At 44.1% G+C, this 23,623-nt stretch overlaps 1 protein-coding gene across 2 annotated transcripts; it reads right to left on the bottom strand.

Annotated features, from left to right (window-relative positions):
- Positions 1-16,754: 16,754 nt before the first annotated feature.
- Positions 16,755-19,320, bottom strand: AAE3 (AMP-dependent synthetase and ligase family protein). 2 transcript variants are annotated; one of them, XM_087387154.1, is made up of 5 exons: positions 19,228-19,320; positions 18,785-19,045; positions 17,516-18,584; positions 17,315-17,418; positions 16,755-17,223 (listed from the first exon to the last, which is right to left on the bottom strand). In XM_087387154.1, the coding sequence occupies exons 2-5, from the start codon at positions 18,992-18,994 to the stop codon at positions 17,026-17,028; spliced, it is 1,581 nt and encodes a 526-aa protein (XP_087243280.1). In that variant the 5' UTR covers positions 18,995-19,045; positions 19,228-19,320; the 3' UTR covers positions 16,755-17,025. The 2 variants fall into 2 exon arrangements, with proteins under 2 accessions (XP_087243280.1, XP_087243279.1); XM_087387153.1 differs by lacking the exon at positions 19,228-19,320 and having other exon boundaries at positions 18,785-19,220.
- Positions 19,321-23,623: the final 4,303 nt, after the last annotated feature.

Genomic DNA, 23,623 nt, shown 5'->3' with positions numbered 1-23,623 from the left:
TGTTTTGAAACCTGTTCAAAAACCAATCCCATCTCTATTTGAGGGAAATGTCAAAACCCATGGGGATAGCTAATAATATGAAGACTATGCCATGTTTGATTCTCCGGCAGCCCATCTCTTCCAAGAAAGCCTGTTCATCCCCTTTGAGAGTTGCATATCCAGTTTTGAAGTGGTTCATTTTGGAGCCCGAAGCTTTACAAAAGATCTCTAAGGACTCCATAGCCTTTTGATATCCTGAGTATCATTCCTATGGGTTAAGTTTGTATCATCAGCAAACTATTGGCATATAAGGTGCTTGCCAAAGGGTAACTCCATGCCTTTCACCTTTCCTTCTTGACTCTGATGTTGAAGTAGCCACCCTAATGAGTCTGCAGCAATTGCAAAAAGTAGAGGAGCAATAGGGCAATTTGTCTTATAGACCTTTTAAGGACAAAGGGTTGAATCATGATCCCATTAACACAAATCTTGGTTGTAGCATTAGTGAGAAGGAGTTTGATATAAGAGATGAACAGGGGGCCAAGGCCCATATCAGCTAGAGTCTGGATGATGAAGTCCCATTCAAGTCTATCATATGCTTTATCAAAGTCAACCTTCAGAAAACATATGTCCAGCTTTGTTTCTCTGGCATACTCACATCCCTCCCAGATATTGATGATGGCTTCAAGAAGATGTCTGGCCTTTATAAAGCCTTTCTGTTCTGGATGTATCCACTTGGCCATTCTATTCTTAACTCTCAGAGCCAATGCTTTAGCAAAAAATTTATAGTTGCAGTTAAGCATAGTGAGAGGCCTCCAGTTTCTTAGCTCATCCTTAACCCCTTCCTTAGGAATAAGTTTAAAAACAACCCCATTAATATGAGTAGGCAGATTCCCATTATTGACACTCTCTTGCCATAACAGTAGGAGATATGGACCAACAGTGGGCCAAAATTTTTTGTAGAATTCAATTGGCAGTCCATCCTCTCCTGGTGTTTTGCCATCTGCCATCACCTTGACAGCCTCAAAGAGTTCATCAATAGACAAAGGTTTTTCCAGGTACTTGTTATCAAAGCTGAGCACAGTGTTCTTTCTAGAATCCTTGCATAGTTCCCTAGCCTTGATCACTTCAGTGTCTACTTGTATATTGGAAGATAGTAGGTTCTAAAAGTGGAGATGAATGAGATCAATATTCTCCTCAATAGTACATAGAGCAAAAGAGTTGTCAGCTTTTCTAAGAAGGGGAATCTCTTCATTAGACTTTTCCTTCTAATAAGCTTGAAGTACTCTTTGGCAGGTCTCTCAGTTTTACCAGCCCACCAATCCCTGAAGTATATTTTGGAATCATGCAGAAGAATCTGTTCTTGAATTCTAAATTCTTTTCTTTTCAAAACCCAGTTAGCCTGGGCCTGTGGATCCCCCTGTCTGGCTAAAGTCTCCAAGGAAACAATCATGTCCTGAATGCTGTCCATTCTCTTAGCCCTTATTTTGGCTCTGTCCTTTCTTGCTTTTTTTAGCAGTCTTTGAGTCCGTTCAACTACTGTACACCAAGCCAATACCTCGATCGAGGTCCAAGAATTTTTTTCACCGAACCGAGCCTATACCTCGATCGAGGTCTCGTGGCATGCCACCTATACCTCGTTCGAGGTATCGTGGCAAGCCAGCTATACCTCGATTGAGGTATTGTGGCAAGTCCACATACCTCGATCGAGGTGACTGAGACAGAATCAGTGAAGGCCATCATGCAAATTGCTTTAACACCTTCTTGGACACTTTTAAGGTCAAAGAATTTAGGATTAGCCTTAAACCATGATGTGGGATTTTTTGACCTGGGCCAAAGCTACATTTGAGAAGGATTGGCTTGTGTGATCAGAAAGAAAAAGAGAGGAGAAGACCTGTGTCTGAAGAGAGCTAGTCTACCTTACTAGTTCTTGAGAAGCATAGATCCTATCCAATCTAGCCTCTCTTCTGTTGGCTCCAACTTGGCTATTGGACCAAGTGAAAGTACCTCTCATCCCCATGTCCACAAGGCTTATGGTCTTCTTTCATATTCTCCCAAAGAGTCAATTCCCTGCCTCTGATTCCTTTACCCATCCATCTGTCAGTGGAGTTTTCCACCATGTTAAAATCTCCCACCATAAAACATTTATTTCCTGCAAGCAGTAGTGATTCCCAACTCACCATTCTTTCATGTGTATTGTTAGGGGCATATAAAGAAACCACATTGAAAGAATGACCCTATAGAGTGCATTTGAGCATAATCCATCTGTTCTGTGCATCCAATTCAACACCTAGTATTCCATGAGAATACTTAGAGAGTATCCCAATTGCTACTCCACCCTTTCCCTCCTCATGCTGAGTGAAGAACCATTTCCTTCTCTTATCAATAGCTATAAGTCTCTTCTCTAGAGAGGGTCCAGAGATTTTAACTTCTTGTAAAGTAAGGAAAGTAGGGTAAAGATTGTTGGTTCTCAGCCAATAAGCTAAGTCTTCTCCTCTACCAGGGTCAGTGAGTCCTCTGACATTGAGGGAGAGGATGGCTATTGATTTACTTGACATTATTTTTGGTTCCCTTTCTGGCCATGGGATTGGGGCTGTTGATCGGGGGGGAAGCAATTTTTTCTTAAGAGAGCTTTCTCTTGCTTTGCACTTGAGTAAAAGTCTTGCCTTGAACCACAGTATCCTTTTCCATAGCTGTGACCATGTCTTGATCAACTTCTAGTTCTTCCTAACTGATCTTGGAAGAGGTCATCTCATCCTCTCTATTGATGTCCTCTTCAAAATCCTTTGACCAGCTTGGCTCTATATGAGAATCCAGATCCATAGTCTGATTTTTCTTTATCCAATCTTCAGTTTCACTCTCTGCCAGGGAATCAAATGCATTGTTAAGAGCTAGAGAGTCATCTAGCTTCCTTTTGCCTTTGTCCAGAGAGAGTAAGGGTTTGGCAGGATCTTCCTTCTGCAGAAGGATTTTTTCAAGAGTAGTTGGGACCTTGGGGATCCATCTTTCAGTTTGCTTGCTGTTGATAGGTGCAGGAAGATCCTTGGGTTTAGCTTTAGCTCTCGTCTATGGGCAGTTTTTAACTGCATGACTTGACAGTTCATAGAGGAAGCAAGAGTTTGGGAGATTTTTATAGAGAAGGGGTTGCTCTCTGTACACACTACCATTCCTATTCACCATTACCAAGGTGATGGGAAAATCCTCAACAATGTCCATTTTGATACAAACTTGAGGATTAGCTCTAGGATTCATAGAATTTTCTTTCTCAACTCCAACTATCTCTCCCAATCCACTACATAGAGTCAATTTGCAGAGAGAGAGGGGCAAATTTGGGAGCTCAACCCACACAGGGGTAATGGTGGACCTAGGTAGATTAGGATTGAAGTTATGCTTCCACTTCTCTAAGTAGAGAGGTTGGTGTCTGATAGTCCACAGAGTACAGTTGAGAGCCTTGGAGGCCATGCTAGGAGACTCAAAGAGGAAGACAAAAAAATCTTTCCTCAGAAATCTAACATTGCTTGAATGTGTTGGAATGTAAAAAGTAAGTGCTAGGTCCACAAGTACAAAATTTAACACTTCTTTAAAAAGAAAAATGAGCCAATTAATCAAATGTCCACAAGAAATATTGAAGTGCACTTTTGATTAACATTTTCGTTTAGCGATCCAATGCGTTCCAACATGACTTCTAGTTGCTATCCAACTTCTATGTTTTTGGGAAGCTTGCTTGCATAGGAGGACCCAATTATACCATGATAGAACCACTCGAACATCTCATGAAGAGCATTAAGCATTACTCCGTTAATCCCACCTCCATGCCGCGTACTCTTGAAATAAGCGCCTCGAGCTCTATAATGGACTTTTCCATCCCTTGGGCACTTCAAAAATTCAACGAACCATATTGGTGAAGAAACCATGGACCAAGAGCATAAAGAATGTGCTGCATACATAGGAAAAATACATGAGGTAAACAATAAAAAATTAATTGCAATTAAAATTTTAAAAAAGCAAAGACCAAACACATCATGTAGTGAGTAATGTGGGATTCACCCCATCCATCTACCATAGCTTCAATGAACTCTTACACGGTGACTTTATATAGTTGCACATCATCATCGTCTATGGAAGGCTTCCTCAAGATCTTTACCATATTGTCCAATGCTTTTCAAACACGTATTCTCAAGGTTCTCACATGAGGATCGGCTTCCAAATTAGTGGTGCAATCACATAACTTTTCTAATAATTCCAATGCATATTTGATAGATTTTTTTCGTGGACAAAAACCTTCGTGCCTTTGAGCCTCCCATGGACACTTTATTTGGAAGATTTCTTGATTTTTCTAACAATTGTGTGTCTTTGATTAGCTTTACATTCCCTCCATGTAGACCCATGCTCGAGAGTAAATCTTCGACCCTTGCTATACATGATGCCTCTCTCTCCTCTGATTTGATGTTCCATACATATACAATGTGCAAGTAAAACAATTTATCAATAAGCCGCATCTCTGCATGCAACGCACAAAAATGCACTCTTAGTCTCTTTGTAATGGAATGTTTGAAATTGGATCCCAATTTTTATTGGTTTGATCTCTATTGCATGCAACATCCTGATTGTAGCTCATTACTCCATTGCTCCAATACATCCTTCTGTTAACATCATCATCTGTGATGTCATTCATTACATCTTTAGCATTCCTAAAGTTTTTCCCTCTTTTAATTTACTCTTTCCCTCTATGTATTCCTATGTTACTGTGTCAAAGTTGTTGTGAGTGCATACAATAAAGACACGGATATGTCGCATTTGCACTCAATTCCGTTCCAAACATACACTTCAATGTTTTAAGATCTCTTGCCATGTGCCATTCAACTTTAAACAATCCAAACCCTTCAACTTGAAGCAACTTTCCTTTTGTCATGGGCATCTATGACACTTGGAATTCGAGATCTATCAAAGGCCCATTTCAAGAATGAGTGTGTCTCTTTAGGAAGTTTGATCAGCAGGGATCTGAAGGCGGTTCTCATCATCAAGAGTCCAAGCAACGTGAGTCCCCACCATCCGACTCTCATGGGGGATCCCAGGGATCTTAGCACCATGAGGAATCCCAGCATGATGAAGGATCCAAGCACGATTAGGGGTCCTCTCAGTCCTTCCACACGACTAACCATGGAAGTAGAGAGGTCTCCCAAGAGGGGCAAAATAATCCAGTCAATCCTGATCAACTGCCCCTCCCTCCTCCGTGGGGTCCTGGCGTCGAGCATCTAGACCAACAAGGGAAGCAAGAAAGGCAAAGAGAGGAGATGGAGAGATTACAGGGGCCACAACAAGAGGAAGTAATTGGCAGGCTCACAGATATAATGAACCTTGGCCCCAATCCTCCAACCAAGCAAACCGCACAAAAGAATGCACTTTTGGGGACCACTAAGGGCCTAGGGAGATGTACTTTTTTGTCCCCATATGCGGGTGATGGGACCCTCTATAGGCCTTATTAGTTCTTAATCCATTTTGCTAATCCACTCCTTATGAAGCCCTTTTTGAGTCCGAAATTCCCCCTAATGGGGGGGGGAGAGTCGGGACTAAAGGAGGGTTCCCAAAGTTGCACAGAGAAAGAGTGGTTGGTTTTTGATGGTGCAAGTACCATTTTGGACAACCTCTGTGGCCATCTTCGGCTTCTCAAACAAGAATACCATTAACCATTTCTTAGGAAGCAAATGCTAGTGATGTTCAGGCGTTTACGCGTCCAAAAGTTGTGCGCTCACCCTTTCATAAAATTAGTTGGGGGCCTTAGCCTGTGTATAAATCCGACAACATCACATGCACACAACCACTTCGTTGTTTCATTAAGAATACCATTGTTCACTTTTACCATTGGGATCTTACCTTTTCTAGGCTTTCCATCCACTCAAGAACTTGTCTCATCTTTTTTGACTGCTCTTGTTCCATCGGTGGCCTCCGGGTCTTCTTGTTCCAGTCGTTTGAAGATCTTTTTTGCTCTGGGGGTGAGCATCTCCCAGGCCCTCTGTTTAGGTATCAGGGAGGCCTTAATAGGCTTCGGCTTCCACCCTGGAGAGCTCCAGCATAGGTCCCTTTTGCTAGTATCCCAGGCATCATGTCGAAAGGCTTCAAGGCTCCATTGATCTATCGATTCTGGCTCACGAAAGAGAACGACTGAACTTTAGCCGCATTTGTATCTTGCTCTCCTTCTGTCCAAAGCTAGGGGATACTTCTGGAAAGCTTCTACATTTTGCCAACAGCCTTCTGATTGCGTCAGCTTCTCCAGTACTTTTTTGTAGTTCACGAATGTTGCTCTCCTCCAAGTGTAGCATGAATCCAAGGAGGGGGCTACGGGATTCGTCGGCCCATTTGGTAGTCTTTCTCCAGTCATTTGCATGTCTACATCGATGTAACTTCCTGTGTCCACACAAAGATTGAGCACGAGTCTGTCAACACCTTGAGCTTCGAGGCTAGGTCCGCCACTAGTGGCGACGGCTAATTGGCCAAAACCCTATCGCTAGTCGAGGCCATCTCTTCTTTTTTAACAACGTGCATTTGCCAAAGAATGGGTAATTTTTGCATATATAGTCATGTCATTTAGATTACTCAAAGAGGAGGTAGACTCTCTTTCCATTGCTCCAAACGAAGCCAAAGACCCAGAGCTCCTCTTATCAAGCCTAGCATCGTCACAAAAGCTTGCGTAACATTTTGCCCCTTTAGGCTAGATCGACTTTCCCCCTTCTAGCACCTCTACAGAAGGAGCGACGTGTCCCTTTTGGAGTTAATCTTCCCCTCCTAAACGCCTACCCGGCCTAAAGTCATCCTGGCCTCTCCATCTCCCTCACATCACAAGTTGATGTGAATGGACACGACCAAAATCATGTCCTTTCAGGTGCTTAGACTGTCCCAAAACCAAGGGATGCACCTTTTCCACCATGGGACACACCTTTTGGTGACGAGTCTCGACTCCTCACTCATGGGACATACCCCATCGTGGGCAAATGGACATACCTATTCATGCAGGGTCGCACCCCTTTTAACAATAGGGACATATCCCCTCATGAACAGGTGCACCTATTCCAAGGGTCACACCCCTTCGAATAGGCACACCTCCTAGGCCCCAAGTACCTACAAAAAAAAAAAAGGAAAAAAAAATTAAACCCATCCCCTACCCCTAGGTTTACCCTAGCTACCCTAGGGTTAAACTAAACCCCCAAATTAATTTTTGGGCAATTAACCCATTGGGCAGCCCCCAACGAAAAGAGGCGAACCTCTTTAATGCACCGTACGGATCTTGAGACACCCTGCGCAACCAGCTGTACAGCCTACGCAGCCAGCCGTACAGCCCTGCGCCATCATTTCCGTACCTCCCTGCGCAGCCAGCCGTACAGCCAGCCATACCCCCTGCTCACAGCCAGCCCTGCATGTGCGATCCCGCTACAGCCCTGCACTGCCAGTCCCTGTTTCTGAGAGTGCTCTCAATGAAAGCAAGAACAGAAGAAGGAGAGAGAGAGACAGAGAGCCACACAAGTTTGGTGGGTGCAGAACCACCCTAATCTTCTTTTTCATTCATTTATATATGTGTTTGAGTATTGTACATAACCGGGGTTAAGGCACAGTGACCTTTAACCCCCATAACCTCCCACTTAAAGGACAATGTGCCTTTAAGGGAGAACAACTAGTGAGCATACTATCCAATGCCCATCAATACACGACAATACTCAAACCGCTGACTAGGTAGACTCTTCGTCAGCATATCTGCACGGTTATCATCTGTATGAACCTTGACAAGCTCTATGCACTTGTCCTCAAGTACCTCCCTGATGAAATGGTACCTGACCTCAATGTGTTTGGTCGAAATGGTACCTGACCTCAATGTGTTTGGTCTTTGCATGAAAGACCGGATTCCGTGCTAGCTGAATAGCACTCATGGAATCACTATGCAATGTCGGTACACCTGTATGAATCCCCAAATCTCCCACTAGCCGATCAAGCCATATAGCCTCCTTGCAACCCTCTGTGGCTGCAACATACTCAGCCTCTGTGGTAGACAAAGCAACGCACTTCTGTGCGCGAGACATCCACGACACTGCACCACCTACAAAGGTGAATACATAACCAGAAGTGGATCTCCTACTATCCACATGCCCTGCATAGTCTGAATCTGTGTACCCAAGTACACGCATGTCTCCTTTACCAAAGCAAATGCACATCTCCTTGGTACCCTTCATGTACCTCATGATGCACTTAACTGCCTCCCAATGCCTCTTTCCTGGATTAGCCATATACCGGCTAACAACTCCCACTGCAAATGCAATGTCTGGTCTAGTAGCTATCATAGCATACATAAGACTCCCAACTGCTGATGCATAAGGAACCTTGGCCATCATGGCCCTTTCCTCATCCGATTTGCGACTATCTGTATGACTCAGTTTCACATATGGAGGCAATGGAGTACTCACTGCCTTCCCCCCCTCCATATTGAAACACTGTAATACTTTTGTAACATACTCTTTTTGTGAAAGCCAAAGGAGTTTCCTACTCCGATCACGCGTGATGCGCATACCAAGAATATGACCTGCAAGTCCCAAATCCTTCATATCAAAGGCCTCATGCAACTTGGCATTTAATGCATCTAGCTCATAAGTATTCTTGCTAGCCAATAGCATATCATCCACATATAGTGCCAAGATTATCAGGCTATTATCCTTAGCCCTTTTAGTGTAGAGGTAGTGATCAATTTCACTCCTTCTAAAACCTTGGGACCGAATGAAAGCATCAAACTTCTGATACCATTCTCTAGGCACTTGCTTAAGACCATAGAGACTCTTCTTTAGATTGCAAACTAAATGCTCATTGCCCTTTTCTTCAAAGCCTTCCGGCTGCACCATGTAAATTTCCTCATGCAAATCCCCATGCAAGAAAGCTGTCTTGACATCCATCTGCATAAGCTCCATATCCTCTGATGCCACTAGTCCAAGCATGCATCTAAGTGTGGTCATCTTCACAACCGGAGAGAATATCTCATCAAAGTCCACACCCTTCTCTTGCTTGAACCCTTTAGCAACCAAACGGGCCTTGTACCTAGGCACATCATCACCTGTGACCTTCATCTTGTAGACCCATTTACATGGCAATGCTTTCTTTCCATGTGGCAAAGAAACCAAGTCCCAAGTCTTATTCTTCATAAGTGAACTCATCTCTGATTGCATAGCATACTCCCACTTGCGTTGATCCTCACGCATCATAGCCTCTCTATAGCAAGAAGGCTCCCCGCAATCAGTAAGCATCACATAGTCTACCCCTGGAACAAACCTATCAGGCGGTCTAGACACTCTAGATGATCTTCTCAAGGGCATTTCAGCTTGCTATCCCACTTGCATATCAGCCACATTTGGCTCATCATTTCCACCAATAGATGATCCATCATCTACCCTTGATTGTATACCTGTGGGAGTACTTGGTGGTACCATTTCTTGCACATTTGGTGCATGGACAGCTTGCTGTCTATGAACATAGGCAGGTGGATTCACATCCTGGAAAGTGATTCTCCTCATTTCCACATCCCTCATGGGTGCCTTATGCATCTTCTTCTCATTGAAGACCACATCATGGCTGCATATGATCTTCTTTGCTTCTGGATCCCAGAGACGATAGCCCATCTCTCCACTTTCACCAAAACCCAGAAAGATGCATTTCCTAGACTTAGGATCTAGCTTCTTTCGAAGCTCTTTTGGCACATGTGCATATGCCTCACACCCAAATATACGCGAATGAGAGTAAGAGGGCTTCTTGCCACTCCATGCCTCTTCAGGAATACCACCATCCAAACTCTTACTAGGTGATCTATTGATCACATGCACTGCAGTCTTCATTGCCTCAGCCAAAAAACCACCAGAAAGACTTGCATTGGAAAGCATGCATTGCAACCTTTCTTGAATGGTACGGTTCATCTTTTCTGCAACTGGATTTTGCTCTGGAGTACGAGGGGATGTGAGCTCCCTCTTAATCCCACGTGTATCACAGAAATGCACACAACCTGTCTTTCCACTATCATAAGTGGAGAACCATTCCCTATGGGGAGTAACATGGAATGACGCACCAGAATCCAAAATCCAATCCTGGGAATATGCATCATCTGAAGTGGTAAGCAACTCTGCAGATAAAGTAGACATGAAGAGAACATCATTGTCACTATCATGTGTGACTGCATTGATCTCCTCGATCTTCACTTTTCCTTTGTCCTCCCTTGGACTCTCTTCCTTTTGATTTGCACCCCAATTTGCATTCTTTTTCTTATCCTTTTGCTCTCTTTTCAGCTTGTAGCAATCCTTTTTCATATGGCCCTTCTTGCCACAATGGTAACACTCAATGTTCCGTGCCTTGGATTTGTTACGAGACTTTCCTCTTTCTTGGGACTTCCCCCTGAACTGTGATCTGCCCCTTTGCACATTTAAGGCTGCATCCTGCTTGTTGCCATCCATAGACTTCTGTCTAATCTCCTTGGCCAACAAGCTACCCACAACATCATCAAATTTCAGTACTCCACCAGGTGCAGAGTTACTGACAGCTGTACGGAAGGTATCCCATGAGGATGGCAATGAACATAAGAGAAATATTGCCTTAGTCTCCGCATCAAAATTCATTTTCTGAGCCTGAAGTTGGCTGAAAATAATATTGAATTCATTCAAGTGAGAAGCAATGGAGACCCCTTCCTTCATCTGCAGCTCAAACAACCTCTTCATGAGGTAAACTTTATTAGAGGCAGTTTCCTTCTCATAAGTGGCACACAGTTTCTTCCACAAATCTTCAGTAGTCTGCTCATTTACTACTGTGAAATAAGCTAACTCTGCAAGATGAAGTCTAATAGTAGACTTTGCTAATGCATCCAACTCATTCCAATCATCCTCAGACATATTTGCAGGCTTAGCTTCAATCCCTGCCAAGGGTTTAATCTGCTTCTTTTGGATAAGCACATCCCTTATTTGTTCTTTCCACAAAGAAAAGTTTGTCCCATCAAACTTTTTAATGTTGAAAAACTCCTTTTCAGACATGGAAGAGGATGCCATGATGCAAATAAAGCAAAATCCCAAATGCTAGTGCCTCAAGAGAGAATCACACCAAATACCAGGTGCACCCAAATGTATATGCCACAATAGAGTGAAATATCACCAAAACTCAAAGCTCAAAGCATCTGACTCATGTGCATATACTATGCATCCATATGAGCAAATCTGGCCCAAAAGAAAATGCCAATAAGTGCCAAATGACTCAAGCATAAACACTGTCCACTGGCATATGCATCAATAATGTCTCATCCAAGAGAGCATAGCACTATCAGTGCATCACCTGCAATGTTTCAAAGCTGTCCCTCAGCATAAAATAGCATCCATGTGCAAAGCGTCCATAAAAAAATAGCATCCCACAAGGCAATTTGGGCCTATCAGCACATCCAACAAGGACTGCAATGCATCCAAATGGCCTATAAATCATCCAATGCAACCCAATGCATACCACGAATGAGCGCACACTGCTCAAACTGCAACCAGAGTGATCTGCATAAGGTATGCTCAAGAAATCAGTCCCACGGTAATGAGCGCTACTGAAAATAGAACCTAAGATGCCTCAAAACATGGGCGCCATTGCATAATCGGACTCAGCAAGAAAATCTGCAAATATCTCTCTTCTGCCAGAACTCCAAAATCCCAACCGATGAGTGAGAAATGGGAGTCAACACTTATCCACTGCCATGTGGCATAAATCTAAGGTTTCAAAACCTTAGAATGAAAAATGCATAACAGAGAGATGAAATCGAATACACAGAGATCTATAACTCTGAAAATTCTCCACCGAATTGCGCAAGAACTGACAGGTAGGGGTTTTTGGGCGTCCGGAACGCAATGGGACAGACGGTTTTGGAAACCGTGGTCTCAATCACTGGGTCCAACACACGGACTGAAAAACGTTTTTGGAAACAGAGCTGTTTGTAAACTCCACCGGAGTGCAAATGATGAGCAACATAGAAGTTTTAGGACCTCCTGCGTCCATCGGAACTGACAGATCTGCAAATGGTTGCTCCAAACTTGAGTTCCAACACCCGGGCAAAAAACGCAGGAACTGACACAGTGAGTCAGAAATCCAATGAAATGATCCCAGATTCAAGAATGAAGGTGTTTCCAAGCTCCTGAAGTAATGTGGACACCAAAAGCAAGCAATAGTTGCCTCTACAAGTCAATACGGAGTCTCTGTCATCGAACGGAACAGGGAAAAGCTCAAAAAACGACTTTTTCTTTTAAAGCTCTTAACAGGCTCTCAAAACCACTTCGCAAAGCCAAAGTGACTTTTCCAAAGGTTTCTCCAAGGTCTCTGCACACTCGGATGCAAGTAAAGTCACCCACAAAGCTTCCCACAGAGCTTCTCCTTCCTCCCACAGAGCTGCTGAGCTTCCAAGCATTCACGCACGCTCAGCTAGATCACCCGGGCTCTGATACCAGTTGAGAGTGCTCTCAACGGAAGCAAGAACGGAAGAAGGAGAGAGAGAGACAGAGAGCCACACAAGTTTGGCGGGTGCAGAACCACCCTAATCTTCTTTTTCATTCATTTATATATGTGTTTGAGTATTGTACATAACCGGGGTTAAGGCACAGTGACCTTTAACTCCCACAGTTTCGCCATTCACGCTGCCAGCCTATTTACTCCCAGCCCTTGCCTCGCCATTTTCGCTGACAACCCCCTCGCTATTTGCAGCCCTAGCCTTGCCCATTGCGGCCCTGGTTATCTGCCATTTCCTGACAGCCTGCAGCCTTCCCTTATTTCGCCATCTTTGCCCTGCCAAATCAGCACCAGTTGCAACTATTCTCGCGATGAAGACAGCCCGTTGACAGCCCGGACCAGACAAGCCTCGCGCACTCCTCGCAAAACACTGCAACATGGACCTCCGGACAACGATTTGCAGCCTTATTCTATGCAATAACTTGGCAGATTAAAGTATTGCCAGGTGGAGTCTTTCCAATCTGCTTTTTAAGGATTCTCTTTAACAAATTACAGCAAATGAAAGAATCCACATTAAAGCATGGAAACCCCTGGTAATTCACCCGGCCTTTCAAGGACACCTCAGGCATCAACTACTACACAATATCGTGTTCAAATTGCATAGCCAGCCCATTTTGGAGCCTTTGCATCTTGGGTCTTCTGTGTCATGTGCCCTCCGAGTGACTTGGACCACATCCTCTACCTTCTGCGTGAGGCACCTCAGTTACATTATTTCCTCAGCACAGTACAGGTTGTGTTCCACAAGACACGAAGATATCCGGAACACGATATTCCTCAGGAGTTTGCTGTTCATTTTTGGAGAGAATTTTACCCTTCACCTTCGGCATCTCCAGGGTACTCTCCACATCCTTCAGCTCCCAGATATCCTCCTCTACAGGTTGTACCTTCTCCAAGTCAGTATTTACATTTTGAAGGCACTCCCTCTCCTGGATATCCTCCTCTTCCACCGACAGCAGCTCCTTACCCTTTTTCAGATCCGTGGACTCTGCTGCCTACCCCTGTCTTATCAAGAGCAGTAACACCTTTTTCAGAATCTCCAGTGTTACCTCAGACAGGACCTCCATTACCAGATTTCCACGGGTGGTTCCATCCTGCCTCGCCTGCCCCATCCAATATGAGCAACCTCAGGGAGCAGCCCGAATCCTCTTCCAGGAATGGTACAAACTAGAGCGCAAGTTCGCGCTTTTCTCACAGGGATTTCCAACATGTCGCACCGCTCGCGTGAAGCCTCTCCAGAGATTAAAGAATCAAGTCCCAAAAAGATCCCTAAAGGCAACGTCCAAAGTGAATCTCTATTGCAACTTCAAATATCTCAGCTTCAGGACAGCATCTCCGACTTGGTTCAAAAAGTTCAACAACTTCAAGATTCTCGAAGTCCAGCACATACAGAGGATGACGTGACGCAACCCGACGACGATGCGGACTCTTTCCCACCAGAGGTAGAAAACACTGAACTACGTGCCCTCTACCGATTACTTCAAGCTTCCAAAACTAAAAGACTTGACGTCAAACTTCCGGAAGCCTACACTGGTCAACGCAATCGGCGAATAGTTGACCAATGGCTCGCTAAAATGCGCATGTATTTTGACATTGTTGACCTCACGGAAGGCAAAAAGATCGCCTTGGCAGCCTCCCTCCTGAAGGATACAGCATTTCTATGGTGGCAAAGATGCTTAAAGGACGGAAAAAGTGTGTTAACATGGGAACGTTTTGAACACGTGCTCCGTAAGCAGTTTGTACCTGCCAATGCGGACTTCCAGGCACGTTCAAAACTCCGACAGTTGGAGCAAACGGGTTCCCTGTCTTCCTATATCTCTCAGTTCACCACATTGGTGCTGGAGATTGATGGTTTAACTGAGGATGATCGCCTTCATGCTTTCATCTCAGGCCTAAATCCCTCGTTACGCATTGATGTTCTTAAAGCAAATATCACCACCACAGATGGCGCTATTGCTTACGCAGAGCGCATTACAGATTTCCTAAACACAGGGAAGCAGAGTGCTAATCGCACACAGAACTCTCCTATGGCCAAAGGTGCTCGCCCTCAAGAAAACACCAGGTTTCGAAAAAACTTTGGTAATCAAGGTCAGCGACAGTCTCAAGATCCCCAGAAGCCTCAGAAATCATTTGCTGGATTCCAACAGAAGCACTCCCCCAAGGATCGTGTTTCTTCTTCTTCACAAAGTCATTACCGATAGCCCCAACATAAAGGTGCGGCCACTGACAAGAAGCTCAAAAGGACTTTGTACCATCTGTACCGGCGACCATAGATGGTTCGATTGTCCCAAGCGACCAAAGCAAAATTCTAATATGGAACCTAGCACTTCCCCAAAAGAAGATGCTACCTCAGCACAAGACAAGAAAGGCAAAGCTGTTCGAATGGCGAATACCATCCACCTGAGCCTTGCCAGCAACCCCGAACCTTCCCTGGCCACTCAAGTACTTTGTGTTCAAGGATCGATTCGTGGAACAACGGTCACCATCCTCATCGACAGTGACTGTTCTCATAATTTCCTAGCCAGTTCTGTGGTCGATAAACTTCGGTTGACCACTAGTCCTAGTCTAATGGACTATCAGATTGAACTCGCAAATGGAACTACTTTCTTGTGCAACACCAGGATCAAAAACTTGTCTTTTCGCATCCAACATTATACGGACAAGTTGAACTTCGACATTATGCCTCTTTCTCGGTACGATGTCATACTCGGACAACAGTGGCTCTACGACTATGATCCATCAATCAGTTTTCGCAGCCATACTATCCAGTTTGTCCACCAGGGAAAACTTATTGAGCTAACTGGTTCTAGGGATTCTCCTTCAACCCCAGTTGCCTCTACCCTACAAGTAAAGAAGTGGGTTCGTAAACGCCAAGCAAAGACTTCACTTCTGTTGGTTACGGCAGTAGAGGAGACACCAACAAAGGATCCTCCTGAATACCTCAACCAACCTTTTTTCCAGCCTTACCTGGACCTTTTTCCACAGGAATTGCCAAAGCAGTTGCCACCTCGACGACCAGTGGATCACCCAATCGAACTTTTTCCCGGCAGTAATCCACCGTCAAAACCTCCTTATCACGGAATTCCTTGTTCTTTGGCGAGATCTGGATGACTCCGACGCTACTTGGCAGTCTGATGAAGACTTACAGCAATACCCTGACATTTTACAACAGTATTTTCAAAATCTACCATGATATTTTCTACATCAGTTCATTATCTCCACCAGGGTCTTCTTTTGAGTGGGAGGGGATGTCACGATCTGTGACGTATTCCTTTCTCTTTCTAGACTTATGGATGGTTTAATGAATGGACACTTGTGGAAGGGTATGACCTTTCGACGGGACACTTGCCTTTTCGACGGGACACTTCTTAATGAGGCACAACCCTTCACAAGAGACATTCTAATGAAGAGACATTCCTATTGTAATTTACCCTCTCATCAAGGGTCACACCCTTCACAAGGGGTACACACCTCTTCATGCACATACCCTTTGGAGTACACACCTTTTCATGTGTGACTCTTGACTCTCTATATAAGAGAGGCCCAATTGTATGGATGACAATCACATCCACCCTACAGATATTCAAGCAATACAGTTATTCCTTGTTCTCTGCTATCTCAGTCTCCTTTCTGTTCCTTAGCACAGTTCTAAATATAGTAAATCTAGGATTTCTTACAGCAACAATAAATGCCTGTTTTTATTTTGTATTTAAAAATCCTTGTGTACCCTTCTCTACATCAAAGTGAAAGCTTATATTTTGAAGTAGTATGGCAACTTGTACATTGAAAAGGACTACAGGCAAATTCCTGGTCTGCACGAGGCCTTTATCTGAAGTCTTCAAAAAATCTAAATTGCATCCGAGTAGAGAAACAAGGATAAGGAATATTGTGACAAACATAACTGTCCTATAACACTCAAGAAAGCATCCAGATAGATTGCTAGTCTTTATACTCTTCACAGTTCAAATGATCCTGAAGTGCTTATTCACTGTAACATAATCACACTCATGTAAGCAGTCAGGAGCCAGGAGAGCCGGACGTATATCCACTACTCATTGCAAGACAAATATTAATGGGTCAAGCAATTCAGGGAACAAGGCAATATTTTCCAAATTGCAACCACTCGTATCCTAAATAATTATCAACCACGAGAAATAAACAATTACATTAAATCAACATCGAGAGTGAGCAAATCAAGATCAAGAGTTTTCACAAGGAAAACCTCTCGCCTTCCCCTCAAAAGAGCCATAAACAGATGATTTATAAAAGTTGCCTTGATAGTACTTTTAGCACTCTATAGATTTTATGAGGTAAACATCTCCATGCTGTTGCTCATAAAATCCTTGATGAAACCTATGTAGTACTTTCTTCCCAGATTTAATAGACTGACCAGGCAGCAGTACAATGCTCCGTGTGAGATTCTCATAGGTTGTAATAAGATAGACTAAGAAAAATATTTCCACGTCTTATCATCATACAAAAAGACTTGGAGCAAACTTCATTTTCAAATGATCAAGAATCTTTTGTAGCAGAAAGAAAATGGTCAGCAACTATCCTCCTCTGTATCTTGCCAGTGGGTGTCCGTGGAACATCCTTGGAGAAGAAAATCTTCTTGGGAACTTTGAAAGCGGCAAGATTTTTCTTGCAGAAATCCTTGATCTCTTGTTCTGTCACAGAAGCTCCCTCATGCAATATAATGGCAGCGTTTACCTGAAAAGCTTAATGAGAAGTCCATCCCTGACTGTACCACCACATAGTATGAAGACAAATATGTGGATAAAATCGTAAAAACAAGTGTTACCTCTTCTCCATATTTGTCATCTGGTGCGGCAAAAGCCACTGCTTGGGAGATTGCCGGATGAGATAACAGGACAGCATCAACTTCCAAAGGAGATATCTTCTCACCTGTATCAATAGGTTATAACAAAAGTTTTTTTCAAAATGCAGTACAAAGACAAATTGAGCCTCAATTCCATGATATAGAGACATTAATAGAACTGACCTCCACGGTTGATTAACTCCTTGATGCGACCTGTCAGACAAAGGTAACCATCTTCATCAAGATACCCCCTGTCTCCAGTATGAAACCATCCAAATAAGAAAGCTGAAGCATTTGCATCAGGGTTGTTCTGGTAGCCCTTTGTCACATTGAAACCTTTAATACACACTTCTCCGACCTGTCTAGTTGGCAAAGGCCTTCCATCATCATCTAAAATAGTAAGTTCGATCCCAGCGGGTTTACCAACAGACCCAGGTTTGTGGGGACCATACTGTGGCAGAGGATTAGAAGTCATCTGATGACTGGCTTCTGTCATTGCATAAGCTTCAAGCACAGGCGCCCCAAAAGCTTCTTCCAACTGTGCAAGAACTGCGGGTGCTAGTGATGCACTGCAGCTACGGATAAACCTAAGCTTAGGGTACTCTGACTCTGGCTTTGCTTTATGCTTTTCTAATAGAATCTGGTGTATAGTAGGAACGGCAGTGTACCAGGTAGCACCATAAGTTTTCATATCATGCCAAAATTTGGAGGCAGAGAAACGACCTGCACTGGGTAAAATAACAGTTCCTCCAGCTGCTAATGACGAAAGTAAACCAGCCATTAGGCCATGCACATGAAAAAGAGGCAAAATGATCACGGTCCTATCAGAGGATGCCAACTCATAAGTATCGACAATGTGCTGCACTGAAGTGGAAAGATTCAGTTGCGTAAGAGGCACCCCTTTGGGACGGCTAGTGGTTCCAGAAGTGTGGAGGAACAGAGCTTCATCGTCGTTGTGATTCTCTACCTTGGAAATGTCACACAAACTGGAAGAGAGTTCGAACTTGTACTTTGAGGAGAATTCTAACATGTCGTTTCCATCATCATTGACCTTCCACTCTGCCTCTGCAATAGGCAGATTAAGCTTTCTTGCTGCACTTTCAGCTGCCTTATTGCCGTCCACTGCAGGTACAATTAGGGACACAGCCTTGGAGTCTTCCAAATAGAACTGAAACTCCTCTTCTGTATAGGCAGAGTTCAAAGGTGCCGCAACTGCACGTGCTCTAATTGCAGCCAGGAATACCAGAACGAACTGCAATCATCCAAAACAACGATTTATCACAAATTTTCCAAAACTCTAAGCCATTCGGATTAGGAAGCGGGTCAGATACTTTGGACCCTCATAGCACTCCTACTGCCTTGGCTGGCATCTCTCACCCCAAACCAGTGCCTTGACAGCGGAGGATAATCGCAACCAACCGACAAAAACCGGCTTCTCTTGAAGGACTTTACCTCAAATGAATTTGGGAAAGCAAGCGCTACCACGTTTCCCGGCTTCACACCTCCCCGTACAAGCAGCGACGCGCATTCATGAACTGCTTTCTGCAGTTGTGAATGCGTTAATGTTGGGCCCCCGGAAGCTATCAAAGCTGGGTTGTCCGGAAACTTTGAAGCCGCTCTATCAAGAAGTGCGGTCAATGTGATGTGTTCCTCGGTCGTCATGCTGGAGAAGGACGGGGGCTGAATGAAAACAAATCCGTTGGCCCTCTTGCTCTGCGGCATCAAGAACAGAGATCAACCATGTTGCAACAAATTCTGAGACCGACAGTCGAGCAAAAACACTGCGATCGCAAATGGGCGGTCCTAAAACGCTAGTGAATCGGTGCGACTTGCATGAATTGAACCATATTCTCCTGCAGAATTCGAAGGGGAGTGCATCTAGGACAAGATCGCACCTCAAACAAGGCGCAAATGCATGAGAATGGACGCCGGAGAGATTCAGGGACTATACTTTAAAGCACCGAATCGCCATGAGAACAATACATCAGGATTGATTACGGGCTGATGATGGCCATGACGTCAACTGATGAGGAATCTCATGATGGCATGTGTCAAACCAAGTTCGCGGTATCTTACTAAGAGGATCAGTGTTGCTTTCCTTTTTTACTTGGCCAGCACTAGGACGTTTTTTCAAATTCTGAAATCCTGTCTGATCAGGTTAACGAGCAAGAATTTAAGGAGTTTTAAATATGATTCGAACATACGTGCACTTGGCGTATATGAATTGAAGCTTCAGTATAAGCAGGAGCAAACCTGATGGTGACGGTACGTGAACATTCGAAAGCCAATACGTGAGGGTCTTTTCACAAACCAATAGCCTTCATAAAGCAATCTACGTTGTTTTTGGCTTACGTTCGTCCGTTTCACCTATATTTAAAGGTTTTGCCTTGGCTTTTTACGCAGTTGGCTTTTTACGCAGCTTTTCAAACACAAACCAATAGCCTTCATAAAGCAATCTACGTTGTTTTTGGCTTACGTTCGTCCGTTTCACCTATATTTAAAGGTTTTGCCTTGGCTTTTTACGCAGCTTTTCAAAAGCTTTCAAAGCTTTTGGGCTTTCAGAATTTAAAAAATCTAAGGGTGTATATTGTGCCATGAGTAACTGTCCCAATAGTAAACCTCTCTGAAACGTGCCCCGGGAACTATCACGGGCTTTGGCAGAGGCAGTAGAGTGTGCTGCTCCGGCTCTTCTTTCACGTTTGGTGCGACTTGTCTGGCGAGTTGCAACCACAAAGAGTGCACCTTCAAAGCCCACTCGCGAACTTTCGGCTCCTTCACCTTCGGTAGAAACTTTGGAGGCTTCGCCTTAAAATCAAGTGGCATGTATGCCTCAAGATCAGCTCCGGCTTCGTAGAAGTAATCGTTAATGAATTTTTGAAATGATCTTGCATCAGACATCGATCACGTAGGAGGCATTAGAACATTAGCAGCGGAAGAAGTGCAAACAATGCATTTGCACGTGGAGTTGCGTAGATTTCTCTGCATGAGAACGCAGCCACCAGAAAACATCAATATATGGGTCGAAAACCGTCGGGCGGCTGTGACACAATCGAAACGAGAATGCACGAAAGGGGTTGAAAGTACTAGTATTAGACAAAAACTGTGAGTAAACAACGACGACGCAAGCAATGCACAGCACAAATCTTCCAAGTTATTCCTGTCTTCCCAGCTGCTCGCGCGAGAGAGACAAGATGATTAAGATTGATCCAATGGCAAGAAGCTCCAAAGATGAGAAACAATTGCTGATCATGAGCTCGGACAGAGAGAGAGAGAGAGGAGACCTAGAGAGAAGGAGCCGTTGGGGGTGCGAGGGAGGAGGTGGAAAGCAGCGGAGGTGTGAGGGAGGGAGAAACGGAGGGGGAGGTCGACGTAAGTCTTGGGATCCAAGGAGGAGTTGAGGGAGAGGGCAGAGGATTGGATTTGTTGAAGCAAGGAGATGAGCGAGGAAGCGGGAGGGGGAGAAGGAAGGCCAGGGGACGAGCAAGAAGGTGTCGCCTCTCGAGCTCCCTCACCATAGCCACACTCACTTCCCAATGTCATTCAAGAACAAGGAGAAACAAAAGAAGAAGAAGAAGAAGAAGAAGGGATCCCTCCCCATACTTTTCTCTCTCTCTCTCTCTTTGCTTTCTTTTCACAAAAGTTAGCTCCTCAACCTTAGTGTTGCTCGCTCTTCCTTCTCTCTTTTGTGTTATTATATATATACCTCACCATTGAGCATCCCTTACTAGAGATGATGAAAAGCACTACTCGAACGAGACAATTGTGCAAATACTTCTCCTCCACATAGGACAAGAGCAAAACCACCTTTGGTCACCACTCTTTTACCCCTAGCCACAATCTTATAACAACATGTAAATAGTTTGATATATCCACTTGTGGAAAGTACATTTTCAAATTTGGGAGCTCATGGCTATTTATGCCCACTTGTGAAAAGTACATTTTCAAAATTTTGGGAACTCATGGCTAGTATTTTGGCTTTCTTACCTGGTTTACATGCTTTCTCTTTCCTACTCTAGAAGAGAGCATGTAAATCATGTAACTCTAGAAGAGTGTGTCAGTAGTTGTGGAAGTACTTCATGGAGACCTGAGGACTCCATGTGTTTAATTTGTGACGTCGTTTCTGGTGCTCTACACTAAATCGTAGTCGACCGCGAGGATTTAGGCATTAGTCTCTTTTGTGCATAGGCACCCCGTCTAGCTGATGATGAAGTGCAGTGAATTGCAGTGCTTTCATTCCTTAATTCGAGTTGCACATGCATTCTCTACTATGCATAGGTACTGTGTCTACATAGTCGGCATCATCATACACGACCATAGTCTACATCTTTGATTGTTGGATTGTGTATAGCTTTTGTGCTTGAATTTATCATCTTTAGGAAATTGCACATATGCTAACCAACATATCCAAACATGCAGAACATGAGGAATGCATATTGACTAATCATGATTGTTTTTCAGATTCCAACATTCCAGCAAAGAAATAGGCGACTTCTCGTCGAGCTGTGGACATCACAAAGGATACTCCACGTAAGTAGAATGTACGGTCATTTCAATTCTGAAATGTTTCTGCACCGTCTGTTGCTCTGCTCCGCATTAATGCGCTACATCTCCAACACTGGAGGTGACTATTCGAAACGGGGGGATGGCACGTTCCCCTATGATATATAATTTTTGGAGAGACATGTGCCGGCTCTCCACCATACATTACGTATGGTTTTTTTTTTTAAACACCTCATCTTGAGCACGCACACTTCTTCGCACATTCTGTTTCTGCAAGGAAACATTACATTTGCTTGGTTTGACCAACATACTAATCATGTCTGCAACACTTCTGTTTTCGAGATGTTTGCAGCCTCCAAACGAGTGTCTTCTCCTAAAGGTACGCACAACAAAATGTATTTGCTTGATTCAAGTTATTTTATCAATTCTTTCACCTTCTAAAGATAGAGGTTCAGTCCATTTTGTTTTTCCTGTTGCGTTTAGACAAAACCACGTGAGTGAAATTGTAGCAAAGTTTCAGATGGTTTTTATTATTAATCCCTGTAGGTGTTTAAACCCGAACATAAGACATCGATTCATGTCACGATGTAGAAATGACCATCGGAAACTCCTTCGAACATGACCATTCGTCAATGCTCAAGGCAGCCAGAGCTCGAGCTATTCAACTTGATATAACATCAAGAAAGATGTCCTTGAGGCCAGCTACGTCATCGTGGTTGACCATCGCAGATAGATACAAGCAATGGGTTAGTAATTGCACGGCTATTTTCTCTAGCATTCAAATCTGCAGTGTTTGTGGCATAACCACGCTACTGTCTGCAAACCAAAGGATCGTTTCTTCGCAAGGCATAGGCATCTCGAGCCACAGTGCCGCACTCGAAAACATGATACTGACCACACGGACCAGTTGATCAATATGATATTGCAAAAGGTTGCGATCATCCGAGACTGCCCGATGGAAGCGCCTAACATCGACCAACAAACCATCGAAAAGCCAACACGCGCGAGGATGTTGGAAAAAATGGCCGAGTTGACAGTAGAACAACAAAGAGTCTTCGAAAGCCTAGCTTCAACAAGCTCGGGGCTGCACGTTGTCTGTGGAACACCAGGTAGCGGCAAAAGCTTCTTGATACGGTACTATGTTTCGCATCTAGTAGCGCAAACCAAAACGGTAATACTCTGTGCATCAACAGGGGCGGCTGCGACGCGGCTGAGCGGGATTGCAACCACTGTACACTACCAATTCAAGATCCCTGTACGCAGCAGTCAGTACCCACTAAACATCCATGAGACAGATGAGCGACACCTCGCAATCAAGGAAGCCAACGCGATCATCATTGACGAGATGTCCATGCTAACAAGGATGACTTTCGATCTCGTGGTAAGACAAATCGTCAATGTGACTAATGGCACATTGCATGAGCCATTCAGACACAAAATGCTCATATTTTTTGGTGACCTGGCGGAATTACCGCCAGTCTGCAAACACCTCGAGGATCTCTACGAGCCGTGCCACATCACGTCCTCCGTGCACTGGGCTCAAGAGAAAATGTACCACATGCAATTCTCGGTGCGACATGCACGAGACATGCCGTTCCTGGCATTCTTGCATACCATAAGACTCAGTACGCCCACAACTGACGAGATTTCCGACTGTTTGGGGCAGTGCATTGTTGACAAGGAAGGTGCATCCACTTCATCGATGCCGAAACAACCATCATTTGCACGCACAGAGTCGATGTCACTACCTTCAACGATGAGCTTGTGGAGAAATTCAACACTCCCGAGATG

The sequence above is a fragment of the Dipteris shenzhenensis genome, chromosome 16 (assembly GCF_047967505.1).
Source record: "Dipteris shenzhenensis isolate YYH24624 ecotype China chromosome 16, Dip_SZ_1.0, whole genome shotgun sequence".
NCBI classification, from domain to species: domain Eukaryota; kingdom Viridiplantae; phylum Streptophyta; class Polypodiopsida; order Gleicheniales; family Dipteridaceae; genus Dipteris; species Dipteris shenzhenensis.
The sequence above is the reverse complement of the archived record's forward strand: the minus strand, read 5'-3'. Positions and strand labels throughout refer to the sequence as shown.